Here is a 16345-nt window from a genome sequence, read left to right as displayed (position 1 = left end):
CGATATTTGGATCGGATCGGCCGCCGATATTTGCCAAAAAATGCATATCGGCAAGGCATGGGAAAATGCCGATCCAGATCCAGTTAAAAAAAAAAACGCCGGTCCGTGTTTTCCAACGCACCGATTTAAATATACATTCCACTTTTCTGCTGCTCCCTAATTTCCGTTCCGCATTTTCCAGCACACCTTCAACACATCCACAGGTCTGTGGATTCTCACGCAGTTGCTTTTCGCTGATGGCATTACACGACAGGCCCTCCTCACTCTTTTCTGTGTCTCCCTCTCACAGACAGCAAGCGCACCTTCTTACACATGTCACATACTGTCACGTCATACGTCACATACGTATACACCCTCCCCGAGCAGAGAGGTAGCAGCACGGCTAACGTTAGCTGTGATGCTAGCGCAGCCGTGCGACCAACGTTCCCTCTAAGGTGCGCGCCTGTGCAATTCCGCACTGCTCAAGCATCGTCTGCGCACGGCAAATCTATGCCATGCACAAAATCAAATAAAAAAATGAGCGCATAACAATTTTCGACACACGGACACGACAGAGAAAACAGTTTTCGTCATCATTGTTCAAATATTGTAACGTCTGTCGAGACGCTTATCTCCATTCGGTGCCACACGCCCACACCATGAAAATGCCGAGGCAAAAATTTCCGCATCAACACCGTATGAAAAAATTAGTGATTTTTTTAGTTGTGATTTCCTTCTCTGCATGAAAGTTTAAAAGTAGCATATATTAATGCAGTATGAAGAAGAATGTTTTAATGTAGACATGCAAGCCTTGAAAGAAAATTTTGAAAATCAAGACTACATTTCCTGCAAATGGGTGCAATTCTACCCTATATTTTAACTTTAGATTTATTCTCATATCAAACTCTTTTGGCTGTCTTTTTGACACTTACATTCGGCGCCCCCCTCCACACCCCGGATTATAAATAATGTAAATAATTCAATGTGATTATCTTGTGTGATGACTGTATTATGATGATAGTATATATCTGATAGTATATATCTGTATCATGAATCAATTTAAGCGGACCCCGACTTAAACAAGTTGAAAAACTTATTCGGGTATTACAATTTAGTGGTCAATTGTACGGAATATGTACTTCACTGTGCAACCTACTAATAAAAGTCTCAATCAATCAATCAAAACACATAGAAACATCATACTGCTGTGATTATATGCATCAAGTGTTCATTCAAGGCTAAGGCAAAATATCGAGATACATATTGTGTATCGCAATATGGCCTTAAAATATAGCAATATTAAAAAAAGGCCATATCGCCCAGCCCTAGTTCAATGATGCCATTTCTGTTTGTCATGTATAATTTTGTCTATTTTGTGTTTATCCTTGAATAAACAGGTCAGTTTCTTGTTACCAACCATTGTGTATTATTCAAATTCCCTCGGCACGCACCGGGACCTGGTGATAACCACGAACTAAGTCTACCTTCGAAAAAATGGCGGCGCCAGCCAGGCGGGCGGAAAAGTCCTATATGTGCGGAATAGGGTAGCGGTCGTGCGTTGTGATGTTGTTAAGGCGGCGAAAATCCCCACAAGGCCGCCAGGAACCGTCTGACTTAGGCACCATGTGCAAGGGCGAGGCCCACGGGCTATTAGAACGCCTAACGATGCCTAAACGCTCCATAGTAGCAAACTCCTATTTAGCAATGGTCGATTTATCTGTGTCAAGATGGCGCACACGCGCATTAAACTGGCGGGCCTACCGTGGGAATGAAATGTTCAACACCGTGTTTAGTGTCCGCGGTGGAAAAAGCGGGAGTGATTAATGACGGAAAATTCGCCAGCAAACGCTGAAAAACGTCACCAGATACCAAATAATTAGCGTGTGTTAACGGTCCAAGTCCCCCCGCCTTACATGTAAAAGTTGAAAAAGACACAGCATCAATCAATCGGCGGTTAGCAACATCAACAAGCAAGCCATTAGCACACAGAAAATCCGCACCAATAATGGGGACCGTGATGGCGGCGATGACAAAATCCCACTGGAATTTGCTTCCATGGAAGCACACAGTCACCAACCTGGAGCCGAAAGTGTCGATTGACAAGCCGTTGGCCGCATTCAGCAGCGGCCCGCAGCCACTTGTTGCCTTGTCCGCGTCCGTGGCAGGTAACAGGCTGACTTGCGAACCGGAGTCCACCAGGAAACGTCTCCTTTACGACGAGTCAGCAATGAAGAGCAGCTCGCTTGCTTCGCCGGCGCTCACAGCCGCCACTGAACGCCGGCATTGGAGTTTCCCGGGGCCGTGAAGGAGCATGGAGGCACACACCGTCGAGCTTTGGCGTCAAAACGTTGATGGAAGAAGCACTGGCTCGCTTCGCGCCTTTTCCGGGTAGCGACTCCCGCCACTACCGCTGGGTCCGCGTTCTCCATCGTTGCAGGGGGGGCGCTTCTACGCTCTGCACGGCAAACCGTCTGGAAGCCAGAAGCACCCGGTCAGCTTCTTCAGCCAAGCCCGGGTAATCGCCGGAGGCCAGAAAAGTGGGCCGCAGGTGGGAGCTGCCGCAAGAAAATATGCGGGAAAATGAACCCGCCCTCCTCGGAGCCCAGCAGCGACAGCATACGGTCCATTAAATCCACGGCGGTGCTATCGCCCAAACCCGGCAGGGAAAGAAGTCTATCTGCCCTCTCAGCGTCAGTTAGAGTAAATCTCCGAAGCAGAAGATTCTTGAGGGCTGCGTATTTGCCGCTCCGTGGAGGCGTTCGCAACAGCTGCATAACGCGGCGAGTGGTCGCCTGGTCGAGGGCTGTTACGAGCAAGTAATACCGGGAGTCGTTGCCGGCGATTCCTCGCAGGTGGAAAAGTGCCTCGATGTCCTGGAACCATGATGCCGGGTCGCTCTGCCAGAACTCCGGAAGCCTTGTCCCCGCGGGGAATGCAGGTTGCTGGAGTTGGGGCAACATGGCCGACGAAGACACAACTTCCTCTTCTGCGTGAAACATTGTCGGGGTCACCAATGTGGCAAATGCAAGAAACACAGCGTTGTTTCTCTCATGTCTTTATTGTAAGACTGCCAACATGAGAATACACAATGAAACACAATATGCACTTTTATAGTGTGCCCAAGAAGGCACATAAAACCACACCCATTCTGCTGAGTGTGAGCATGTAAGGCTGCAGCTAACGATTATTTTTCTATCGATTAATCTATAGATTATTTTTTCGATTAATCGGTTAATCTATAGATTATTTTTTCGATTAATCTATAGATTATTTTTTCCTTTTGCCGATTATTTTTTTATTCAAAATGAAGATGAAAAAATAAATGTAGGCCCGTTTTTTCAAAAGGCATGGCTTTTATTTACAAAAAAAAAGAAGTATGGCCACTCAGTCAACATTGACAACAACATGACTAAATATTCTGTAACAATGTAAACATTTAAAACTTTTAACATTTAACAAAATTAAAAGTAGCTTATTTGCTTTTTAATGTGCAAATATAAAAGTCAACATCCAGTGCAAATCTTAATATTCTGCAATAGTATAAGCATTTCAAAAGTAAAAGTATTGCTTTTTTTGCTTTAAAATGTACAAAAATAAAGATAAACATCCAATACAAAAAAGTGCAAAACGAAATATTCTGTAACAACAGTGTAAACATTTCAACAAAAGTGAAAGTATTGCTTATTTGCTAAAATGTGCAAAAATAAAGATAAACATCCAATACAAAAAAGTGCCAATCTAAATATTCTGGAGCACTGTAAACATTAAGTATTGCTTTTAAAATGTGCAAAATAAACATCCAGTCCAACACAGTACACAATAACCAATTCTACTCATTCCAGTGAGTGTCTAACAGTTGTAATGAAGAAAGGTTAGCATGTCTACATGCTTTGGTTCTTTTCTTGTTTACAATATTCCCAGCAGCTGAAAATAGGCGCTCAGAAGGGGTCGATGTGGCTGGAACTGAGAGCTAATTAGCCTTCACCTCAAACCAGGATTGCGAGCGAGCTGAGCTGCAGTTTAAGTTTCTAGAAGGTCAACGGGCTCATAGTGATGTTACTAGTAGTTGACTGGGAGGTGTTTATTATCATTTGGGGAGAGTCTGCTGCCTGATGCTCACCTGCTAAACACCTATCTGCTCCACGCTGAAGCGATGACTACATGCGCTCTGAATACGCACTGCTGATTGGCTGATAATGCTGCGTGTGTACCAATCAGATGGTTGTGTGGGTGGGACAATGCTGCGTGCTGAGACAGAGGCAGACGGAGCAAAGCAGCTTGTTAAGACTTTAGCTTAGAAACTCGTTCGGTACACCGCCGTACCGAACCGAAAGCCCCGCACCGAAACGGTTCAATACAAAACACGTACCGTTACACCCCTAGCAGATACAAATGACACATTCATGTTTTTGTGTAATGATGACAACGTATGCTCGCGCGGACGATTGACTAGTTGATGGTTTTCTTTTCAAATGTTCGTTTATAGCCGTTGTGCTGCTATGATAGGCCATTTCCGCTCGACACAGTGTGCATACAACAACATTATTAGGCCGTTTATTGAAATACTCCCACACTATTGGCATGCTTTCCCCCCCTCGCTCGCACCGCTCGCATCGTCTTCTTTGATCGTCTGCTTTGCGCTTCGCCATGACATTAGTGTGACGTCATTATGCGACGCGTCGACGCACAAAAACGGCGTCGACGTATTTACGTAACCGATGACGTCGACTACGTCGACGCGTCGTTTCAGCCTTATGAGCATGGTCCTAGTGCCCGCCACAATAGAAACATTTCAAAACAGGTTACAAAGGCTCATAATTTGACTGCTGACATTTGCAGTAACATTTTCAGTTGTATCAATTTCTTAACACTATTATTTACTTTCTAATTTACTGTTTATGGCTGGTTACTTTCTGTTGTAACATGGTTCTATCTATATTTATGTTAAGTGTGCTTATTCTTCTGTTGATACTTTAGTTGTGGGCGATAATACAAATACGGTATTAATCCAATACCGAGTAATTACAGAGGCAGTATTGGTCATGCCACTGCTGATATGGATATGAAATTTCCAATATCATCGAATGATAACATTTTTGAACAATTATAATCAGAAAAAACACAGGGTTGTGGTGTAACAATATCAATTAAATATTTATACTAATTCCTACTATAAGCTCTGATCCAAATCCATAGTTTTTTGCCCTTAAAGCCATTTTGTGTCCAGAAACTTATTTCCAGAATTTGTAAACAATCACAAAAACAACAAAATATTTTTGGACAAAAAACATATTGATCTAACCACGGTCGTATCGACCTGATACTATGCTTGGTATTGTTACTGTCAATATTTGCATTAGTCGCCCTACCGCTGTTTACATTCAAAAAGTTCTTTACAGGTACAGCATACATTCATACTGTACAGTGTGTTGTGTAGCATGTTCAGGTATTCATTGTCTTGCAGTGATGATACTTGTAAAAACTAAGTTTATTTGCCGCTCACTGCTGCTTGCTGACTTAATAGTATCTTCACAGTCGCTACATTTCCATGCACTAAATTAGTCTGATTTCTGAAATAGTTTGGCTCTAAAGAAGCATCCTATAACCCATGAAAACACCTATATCTGATCATGTTTGGCTTTAGGAAAAACGGACTAACACGATATATATGTTGAGTGGGTGTGTGCTGCCGAAGGGGGACACTTTAGCATTGGCCAGTCTCTACGTGCGGGATGTAACCCGGAGGCAGATACCACAAATTAAAAGAACGTAACATTTTGAAGTGCATCAATGGGAGGGGAAAAAAACCTGATTTCTTTCAGAAGGTACAAATTTAGAATGCCGGCTTAACTCGGAATCTAGAACAAAAAATGAATGGGATGAAACAGAATGAAGCAGGTATATTAACTGCAAAAAAGGAAATGTTCCCAAACCTTTTCACGTTGCATTTGTGTATTTAAAGGTGCCATGTGTAATAATGTGGCCAGAAATGATACTGCAATCACGCTCAAAATTATGTAGTCAGCTCCCACTCTCCATGACAGAGGTTGCCAGATACGCAACCGAAACCTACTCTAAGGAACTTCAAATGGCAATTGTAGAGTCCTACCCTGTAGGTTTCTCTTGTTTGTGCTTCTTTCAAGATTTTTTACTAAGTAATTATGCCACATTTTACTGATATCGATTAGCCAAATGTATTTGTAAAGTTACGCAGCAATATTTTCGTCGGCAGTCGGGACAGATTGTTAGCATTACCCTGCTAAAATGTCTAGTTTGACCGCACGGACCACCATCGGAAACATTATATATAATAATATATAATACTGTATATTATATCTTGCATAGGCCTACTTTGATGGCAAGCGAAGGCCAACACTAAAATTACAGCCACATTTCGTTTAGCATAATTCCATGTTTGCATCCAACCTGACGCACTGTTCTCTTGCATGTACGCACATCACCATTTTTCAGTGCAGAGTGCAATTCTATGAGTAGTAGAGTATATGATTTATACGTAACGTGGGTTACGTTACGTATAAATCATATACCCTACTACCATGTCAATACACAATGTAGAACATCATGACATGTAATGCTTTATATTGTGCCATGCAAATACCACCTCATATGTGCCTGATGCACATACAGTACCAGAAACCGCAATTAGCCGTGCTAATGTTGGAACACATTTCCTCAGCGTGTCGGCATATTGAGAATGAAATTGGCACTGACACTACCCATATCCACATAGGTTTTATTTGTCGAAAATATATTTTGCCCTGTCAGTTGGATGACACATCGACATACAGCCTAACTGGCATATATTTCCCCCGTTAGCCTGTATGTCGATGTGTCATTGACCGGGCTAGCATGCTAATCATTACACTAGTGATGGTTGCACAAACATACTAGCTTTGTTAGACAAGATCATAGACTGTATTGCACAATATAGTTTACATACGAAATATCAATTTCCATTTATTACAAGTAATAAAAACATGTAAATGCCTGACTTACCTATCAAGGAGGAAATAAGCAAGTTTGGCGTCAGATGAAAAAATATTTACTGCCTTCAATCGTTTTCATCTTTCAAAGGCATCCCCGATACAAATCCTCATTTTGTTTCTGGCTTTGTCATGAATAAGTTGAGAATAGTAATGACACCTTTTAGATTTACTAAGGTCAAACTTTACCAGTGGCAGAAGCCATTGTGCTTAACTGGAAGGCTGCAGCGCCTCCTTGCCACAACCGTTGGATCAGAGATGTTCTTTATTTCCTCGAATTGGAGAACATTAGGCTTACTTTGATTGGTTGTTCTGTAAAATTGCAAGACGTATGGGGTGCTTTTTAAAAATATGTCAAGGAGACTGATCTCCAGTTTGGACCCGATTGAAACATCGTTGAATTGTGGATGATTGACCAGCCTTTTGTTTGCTTTTGTGTATTGCTGCACCATGTTGGGGAAATTCGAAAGTGCAGTTGTCGATGGCTTTATGTCACTATTTGCCTGTATTTATTTGACTGATATATATTGTCATTTGTTTTGTTTATTTTTTGGGTGAGATAAAAAAAAGAACATTTGATTTGTATTGTATTTCTGTTAACTGTGTGTCAAAATATTTCAATAAACAAATGTTTAAAAAAAATACATACGCAACGGCTGCTGAAAAGCAACACCGCGGAACGCCTCAAGCTTTGCCGTCCATCAACACTCACAGGTGGGCGACTGTGACGGCACTGACTTGGCTCGTAGAAAAGGCGACAGTTTTGCCTTGCACAACGACAACTTATTTTTTTCTTTATTTGTAGCAAGCAACAACACAACCCTCATTATCCCTGGCAAGCGTTGCAAACTCACACCTCTCAGTCAACTCCCGCTAACCCTGCTATCCCAGCATCTGTATCCGTTGGTATTTGACGCCTGGCCCCTGAAATAGCTGTCCAGGATATGCATGTAATATGATTCTATCAACATGTCCTCATCCATTTAGGTTAGGTTAGGTTACTTTATAAGTACCCGAAGGTAAACTTGTTTTGCAGCCAGCAAGATCAGGACATCCATTTAAACATAATAGTACATGTACACAAAGTTCCCCATTAAAATGATAAAACATATAAAAACCCAATCAGATAAGATTTGGGACAAGCCAGAATAAAACACCATAATAGAATAATAGATTGCTGATTGAATTGTCAGCGGGGGGAAATTACATCTGAAAACCTTTGACAAGTTGACTTCCCGTCTGTCCCAGCCCATTAAGAAGTTTCAAAGTGCAAAATACGATCTGCCTTGAACACAGAATATTTTATTTTGTAAGTACTTTAAACCAAATCATATATTTTGTAGTTCTGCATGACTTCTGTTCTGTCACAAGCATATTTTAGTCAAGTTAATCTGCCGTGTTGTGCTGTCTGGCAAATATAGAAGCTTTCTGTATATTTACCGCAAGGGATGCGCCGCCGTGTACAAGGGGTTCAGTGACAGTAGAATTCAACACATTGACTTGAATGGAAACGGAAAGACTCTTTTTTATTTTTTTTGCTCATTTTGCTCATACTTTTTGTTAATTGACGCTATCTGGCCAGCTTGCTAAATGTTACTTATTCAGTTTGGCTTTGGCTCTTCAGCAATCACACAACATTTCGCCCAAAATTGCATTTTTTAAATATTTGAACAGAAAAGTGAAGGGCTGAAAAGCAACACCGCGGAACGCCTCAAGCTTTGCCGTCCATCAACACTCACAGGTGGGCGACTGTGACGGCACTGACTTGGCTCGTAGAAAAGGCGACAGTTTTGCCTTGCACAACGACAACTTATTTTTTTCTTTATTTGTAGCAAGCAACAACACAACCCTCATTATCCCTGGCAAGCGTTGCAAACTCACACCTCTCATTCAACTCCTGCTAATCCTGCTATCCCAGCACCTGTATCCGTTGGTATTTGACGCCTGGCCCCTGAAATGGCTGTCCAGGATATGCATGTAATACGATTCTATCAACATGTCCTCATCCATTTAGGTTAGGTTAGGTTACTTTATAAGTACCCGAAGGTAAACTTGTTTTGCAGCCAGCAAGATCAGGACATCCATTTAAACATAATAGTACATGTACACAAAGTTCCCCATTAAAATGATAAAACATATAAAAACCCGGCTCAGTTGGTAGAGCGGCAGTGCCAGCAACTTGAGGGTTCCAGGTTCGATCCCCGCTTTCGCCATCCTAGTCACTGCCGTTGTCCTTAGGCAAGACACTTTACCCACCTGCTCCCAGTGCCACCCACACTGGTTTAAATATAACTTAGATATTGGGTTTCACTATGTAAAGCGCTTTGAGTCACTAGAGAAAAAGCACTATATAAATATAATTCACTTCACTTCACTCCGCTGCCGCGGTGGCACTGTTCTGCAACCATTAGGCATCCAGTGGAAATCCGGGGTTAAAGAGCTGGTTGCAACAAATTCAATTGATGCGGTTTGGTGTGTCTTGGCTTTTTTTTAATTTAAATTTTAATGCCGTTAATTTTTTTGTTAAGGATTAGGATGAGTTTGGATCATTCCAGACACATGAATGCGCTGCAGTGTTGTGAGGGTCTACCACCTCCCCGCATAGTGGTAACACTGAATTTGTGTTTACTTCAGGCTGATTAGAAAAAAAAGTAGTAAACAAATATACTGGATAAGAAGTGACTCATAAATAACTGACAAAAAATAAATGTACATACAATCAGCAACAAAGGGTTGGAGTTGGGGGTTAAATCACCAAAATGATTCCCGGGCGCGGCGCCGCTGCTGCCCACTGCTCCCCAAGGGGATGGGACAAATGCAGAGGACAAATTTCACCACATCTAGTGTGTGTGTGACAATCATTGGTACTTTAATCTTAATCTTTAATAATTATGTTGTGCTAAAATAACTGAACTAAATTAATAATGAATATGTTTCTTAACTAAACAGTCAATACAATTAAAATGCAAATGAAAATACTGCTTCACCAATTTAGTCATAATTTTTGCATTTAAGAAACTTCTATGACTTAAGCGCCAGACTTCTTCTGTTTGAGATTGTCATTACTGCAAACAAGTGGTAGAAAAATGTATTACAGCTGAGTACTGCTGTGGCCCATACGGACCACAACTCAGAAACATATATTTTTTGCGGCTGAACAATGGGCCTCCTGTAGAGTGGCATTCTATATTGCATGAAAAAACAGTATAAATACCAGAGGTGCTGTTGTTCAACAACATCGCACCAAATTGGAGAGCACAATAACATGAATGTGGAGTGTTTCCATGGCCACAGCCCTGGAGTACACACAAAAGCATCATTTAAATAAGCCGGTCAGCACCAGTTATCAATTGTACATACAGTCTCAGTAGATCACATGCAACACGCTCACTAATAGAACATACAATGTTATAGTTTGCACAGGCTGTTTAGTGTGTAGTGTTTGGCTGTTAGTTTATCAGGCTTTTGGTGTATCTGTATGTGGAATACATTTTTAAATGGATTAAGTAAAGAAATTAAACATTGTACAAGTATGAGTTGATTTCCAAAATATTATAAGCATATGGTGTTCACGAAGTACAAAAGACAAACTGCAGAATCATGGTGCCTGTATCATTATCAGATGAGCCAGGAGCATGATCTCCTGCTCCTTTTTGGATATGTTAAATTATGTGCAATTAATTTTCACTTACACATAATTTAATTTAATAATTTTAATTTTAATTACATTTTTACTGTACATTTTATTTAGCATGATCCAAATAAATCCATTGTATTGTAATGAGGATGCTGCTTCTCTGGAGCTTATATATACAATATATATGAGAGGGATTTTTGTTTGGCTTTTTGATTTGTGTATTTTTTTTGTTGTTCTTACTATTATCCTATATTTACTACACATGTTATAGTACTGTCCTATGTACTACATACAGTGATGCCCTTCCTTAAGGGCACACGCCCAAGCGATCAATAAAGTTCCATCTAACGTAATCTAATCACAGTGGTTCTGTTTCTGAAGCAGTAAGGTTACAATGTTAATATACGTTGCTCATTGAGGCAATAACAGGAAAAAGTGCATTTACATAAAACTAAAACATTATTTGTGTTATTACCTTTTTATTTGTATAAGAAGTTTATGTGCTTGTCTGTGCTGTAAGTGGGTCAGTTAGCAAATAACTAGTGGGGCTACGGAGCTGGCGATAAAAGATATCAGAGTAGAGAATTTAGAGGACGCAAACAGGCACACCGTGGAATAAATACATCCTTTAAACACAGTTGTACTCACGCAGTGTTCAAGAATAAGGATGTCACACAAACATGAAATACATTACACAGGATATAGAAGGTCAAGGGCAATAGAGCAAATATAATTATTTAGAACACAGAGTGTGATTTATCTAGACTAAAACTGTTTAGCGGCAGCTGTTTTATGTCTGTTTCGCACATTTAGAAAGGACGTGCAGACTAGCAGTTGCGCATAAATGGCTTAGAGAAAGGAGGCGGTCGCACTGCAGCTCCGTCCTACGTATGCTTGTCATCATATATGGACTGTTGAAAATTTAAATATGCAGCAATATTTTATGATTTTATAACTGCTGGATGACTTATCTGTCTGCTGGCTTTTTTAATGGTGTTCATTTATATATATATATATATATATATATATATATATATATATATATATATATATATATATATATATATATATATATATATATATATATATATATATATAATAAAAACTTCTGGAGAGTGCCAGATTCTCCCATGAGTGCACCTTCAGCGCACTAAAAAACTGGGTTCAATTGAAGATGCACTGCAGGATTGCTTCTAAAATGCCCATAAAAGTGGTAGATGTCAGCTTTATTTAGGTAGGAGGAAAGAGCATGATAACATGAACGTGCAGTAATTGAGTGTCTCCATGGTAAACGCAGAGTACACGCAAAAACATGTTTTATAAATGATGGGGCTCTATTATTTATCGCTTTTAAACTGTAGTTAATAGCTGGCTTTTGAGAATGTGTGTACTTTACTGCTGATCAAAAGCTTTATGTCATAACTCTTAATATACTTCTGTTGTGTTTGGGCGCAGAATGACACCAATGACCAAGTCCCGTCAGGAATGTCCTTCATGGTGGTGGTGGCCATTGACTTTGGCACCACATCCAGCGGGTACGCTTATGCATTCACCAAGGAGCCAGAGTGCATTCACACCATGAGGTATGTCATGACATTTTTATAGACAAGCTAGTTTGATTCACACACAATGTTTCCTTCTTTTGCGTAACATGAAAACAGGGTTAGTATAATGGTCACTGAAGATTTATAACCACTATTTTATAGGTCTATTTAGTTTATATTAGGGGTGTCAGATATCTGTCTCATATCATCAACAAAACAAGTGTGTAGTGATATGTGCTTGCATGTAAAATGTGTGATATAATGACAAACTTACAAACTGACTAGCGCTTGCTAGTTAGCTTAATTGCAAACATTAATACAGAAGACATTGTCTTTCCCCCTTAAGAAATTACATATTCCAGACTTGTATTAACACATTGCTGTCTGAGCAACTGAGATATTAATTGTGCACATTGAACCTACAAGCAGTCCTGCAGCGTGATTACTTGTGCAAAGCATATATATATATATATATATATATATATATATATATATATATTTTTTTTTTTAATATACATACATATATATATATATACATATATATATATATATATATATATATATATATATATATATATATATATATATATATATATATATATATATATATATATATATATATATATATATATATATATATATATATATATATTAGGGCTGCAACAACTAATCGATTAAAATCGATTATAAAAATAGTTGGCGATTAATTTAGTCATCGATTCGTTGGAACTATGCTATGCGCATGCGCGGAGGCTTTTTTTAATTTTATTTAAAAAAAAAAATTTTTTTTTTTTTTATAAACCTTTATTTATACACTGCAACATTTACAAACAGCTGAGAAACAATAATCAAAGTAAGTACAAAAACAATACAAAACAGCGCCAGGGCGGCGTTGAGGCTACGTCTCATGAGGTGGAGGTAAGCTAGCCAATGATGTGTCATGTACAGCTCACGTGACGACGCCGTCTGGAAACATTCGAAAAATGGCGCAGGTAAACCGTACGGATAGTTCAGCAGAAAAACATCTTGAGGTTATTGCTTCAATGGAGAAAAGTGTACAACCTAAGTCGTCAAATGTGTGGGAACACTTCACTTTAAAGACTTCAAAGAAGACCGTTTCCTGCAAAATGGCACGGAAGTACAACATTGCTTCAGGAGCACCTGAAAAGGAAACATGTTGCAGCCATGGATGAAGGGAGAACTCACAGTACGTAACTTTTTAAGTCCATAGTGGCAACAAGCATTCATGAGTTCAGCTTTTTTGTGAGTAACGTTAACGTTATGCCTTTGTTGCAACGCGGGGCTGATAATGTGTCTGAAGCACATTTGACTCCGTTTTGAGAGAGAAAACACACGGTTACCAATTTGGAAATAAACGTAACGGACAGAAATATCTCAGGTTGGTTTCATAATGGATCAATGTAGCCGGGCTGATAAAGCTATATAAATATATTTAGATTTGAGTGGCGCTTTAGTATAACTAAACGTTATGAAGGTGCTGGAATATTTCATGCTATTATTCAGAGGCAGCCTAAAAGGAATCCTTTATTATTCACAACAGAAACGTGTACAATATCTGATTCAGTTCTGATGACTTACATTTCTGTTATTATTGGTGTATGCTGCACCCCCAATGTCCACAACATGGTGCCAGTATGCTGCTTTTTTTCAATAAAATACTGGAAAGGATAGAAATGTAGTTTGTCTCTTTTATCCGATTATTAATCGATTAATCGAAGTAATAATCGACAGATTAATCGATTATCAAATTAATCGTTAGTTGCAGCGTATATATGTAACGGCTACTCTTGTATTCCAAAAATGTTTCGAAAAAATAAAGTAATGCAGAGTAGTCTTGAGGAGGAGGTGTTTGACTCACTAAATTCCTTAATAAGCACTCGCGGAGATATTTCTAGATTCCAAATGATCATAATTTATTTTCACAAACAAAAAATATTCTCCGTGGTTGACTTTCAACCTAATCAAAATAACTTATTTAGCGTGGCTTCAAAATAACTTGTTTTAGTGTGGCTTGTTTAGCGGTAAACAAACTGTTCCACTCCTCACTCCTTCAACCTGATAGACAGACAAAGGGCCCCCAGCTGTCCTGTCTTCTTAATTATAGGAGAAGGAAGTGGCTCACCAGTAGGAGCGTAAGCAGCTGAAAACAATCAGTCAATCACAATGAAATCTAAAACATCCAATAATTCATTAACATCATTCTTGACATTATTTGATTTCATTGTCAAACACTTAATAAATAAATAATATAGATAGGCTCCAACTGGCTCCAACATCCCGGCCCCTAATTGTGTGCTTTAGCAAAACAATTACATAAATAATAATATTCACAGGAGCCATAATAGAACAATATAATCCAAACAATTATGTTCTTAAAATTCAAAATTAATTAAGTTACTTGAGTTATTAGTCAAGTCTCATCAAAGTCCATAGTCATATCTGAAGCGGTCATCGAGTCTGGAGAACCGAAGCCCCCCTCAGTCCATCAAGCTGCTTCCATTAGCAGGCAGAGTTCATCTATTGGTCATTGAACCGTGTTGGTCTTGGTTTTAACCAAAACACTTCTCACAAAGCCTTTGGCATCTGGAAATGTCTTTACTTGTTCCATGGTCTTAGGTCCATGGTCTTGTTATGCGATTCCTTGTTCCATGGTCCATGGTCTTATGTGTTTCCTTGTTCCATGGTCCATGGTCTTGTCCTTGGTGGAGTCCTTGATTTTCTTATTTTTCTCCTTTTCAACTGTTCTGTGTACGTCTTTGCCATCTCCTTTTCCGCCGTATGGGAATGTGTAAGGATCAGCCTCTAAGGGCATTGTTTCTTTGTCAAAAGGTAAGCTTCCCCTCTGACCGTACAGGTCTCAGAGTTCCTCCGTTTTGTCACGTTTGTCTCCTTTGTCCTTCTTGACCTTTTCTTTATCTTTGTCATGGCTTTTTTTGGAAGAAGAAGAGGAGGAATGCCGATGTCTTTCTTTCTCTCTGAACTTATCCTGAGGTGTGACTGTTTTTATCCCGGAAAGGCAGTGGCAGAGGATCGTGACCATCTTTAAGAAAGACTGAACTTGAGGCGATCTCCATAGAACATTTATCCTCAACTGACATCTCATTTTTCTCCTCAAATATGTTTTCAGAGAAATCCTGGTTATATTGTCTGATGAGGAGGTCCTTCAGCTCAATTACTGAGATTCTGTTAGTTGACACTGCAATGGTCCCAGCATGTTCTGTAGCACTGCAACTGAGTGGTCCAGTTACCACCCATCCCAGTCTGGTTTGGACTGCATATGGTCCATTCTTTTGACTGTTTATTATATTCCACGGCTCCATTGCCCGAGGAACGTCAGACCCAATAAGAAGTTCAACATCTGCCTCAATTTCTTTTAAGTCAATGCCACCAAGATATGGCCACCTCTTCAAGTCAGCCTTTGTGATGATGTTTTTCTTTGAGACAGGTATCTTGCTCTGTGTGTACACTTTCGGCAGGTCCAGATATGTGAACCCTTCCAAGTCTCCAACCTCCAGTCCTCTGACCTCATAGGTCTTCGCAGGCTTTTCCTGTCCCATTGTTCGCAAAATAATTTCTGTTTTGCGTCCTTTCACATTCAGTCGGTCCATTAGATTTTCCGTGCAAAATGTTGCCATGCTGCCTGGATCGAGAAAGGCATAGGTCTGAACATAGCTGTTCCCTTTTCCGGCCTTAACTCTGACTGACACGATTGAAAGTGCACAGTCTTTCCCGGCCACGATTGCATCACCGGCTGAAACAAGAGCAATGCTTATAGGGGTTTCTTCTGTCTCAGCAGTGGGCTTTGCTTGAGTTTCCTGCCTTGGGCCTTTTTCATTTGGAATATGAAGTACAGTAGGATGTTTCATTTTGCAAACATGACACATTAATCTTCTTTTACAATTTTTGCTTAAATGACCTTTTAGTAGGCAACCAAAACAATATCCTTGCCTTCTTAAAAAGTCAACCTTGTTGTCATGTGACTGTGTTTTGAATTGTGAGCAGTCAATCAGAGCATGTTTGCCATGACAATATCCACATGAAGGGATGATACCACTGGGTGTGGTTTGAGCAGGTTGTTGTGGAACAGAAGATTGTTTTACAGTGTATCCTGCTGGCTCTGTATTCACAGCTACTAAAGTAGCAAAGCTGCTTCTTCTTTG

The 16345-nt window shown here is 39.8% G+C and overlaps 1 protein-coding gene across 6 annotated transcripts in view; it reads left to right on the top strand.

Moving 5' to 3' along the window:
- The window catches only part of hspa12a (heat shock protein 12A), a 178586-nt gene that overhangs the window by 72177 nt on the left and 90064 nt on the right, over positions 1 to 16345 (top strand). For all 6 annotated transcript variants that reach the window (XM_062058912.1, XM_062058910.1, XM_062058909.1 and 3 more), the window contains exon 3: positions 12076 to 12203. In XM_062058912.1, the coding sequence (XP_061914896.1) occupies positions 12076 to 12203 (128 nt within the window). The remainder of the gene's footprint in view (positions 1 to 12075; positions 12204 to 16345) is intronic.

Source organism: Entelurus aequoreus, linkage group LG09 (genome assembly GCF_033978785.1).
Source record: "Entelurus aequoreus isolate RoL-2023_Sb linkage group LG09, RoL_Eaeq_v1.1, whole genome shotgun sequence".
NCBI lineage: Eukaryota > Metazoa > Chordata > Actinopteri > Syngnathiformes > Syngnathidae > Entelurus > Entelurus aequoreus.
This window is presented reverse-complemented; position numbering and strand designations above follow the sequence as displayed.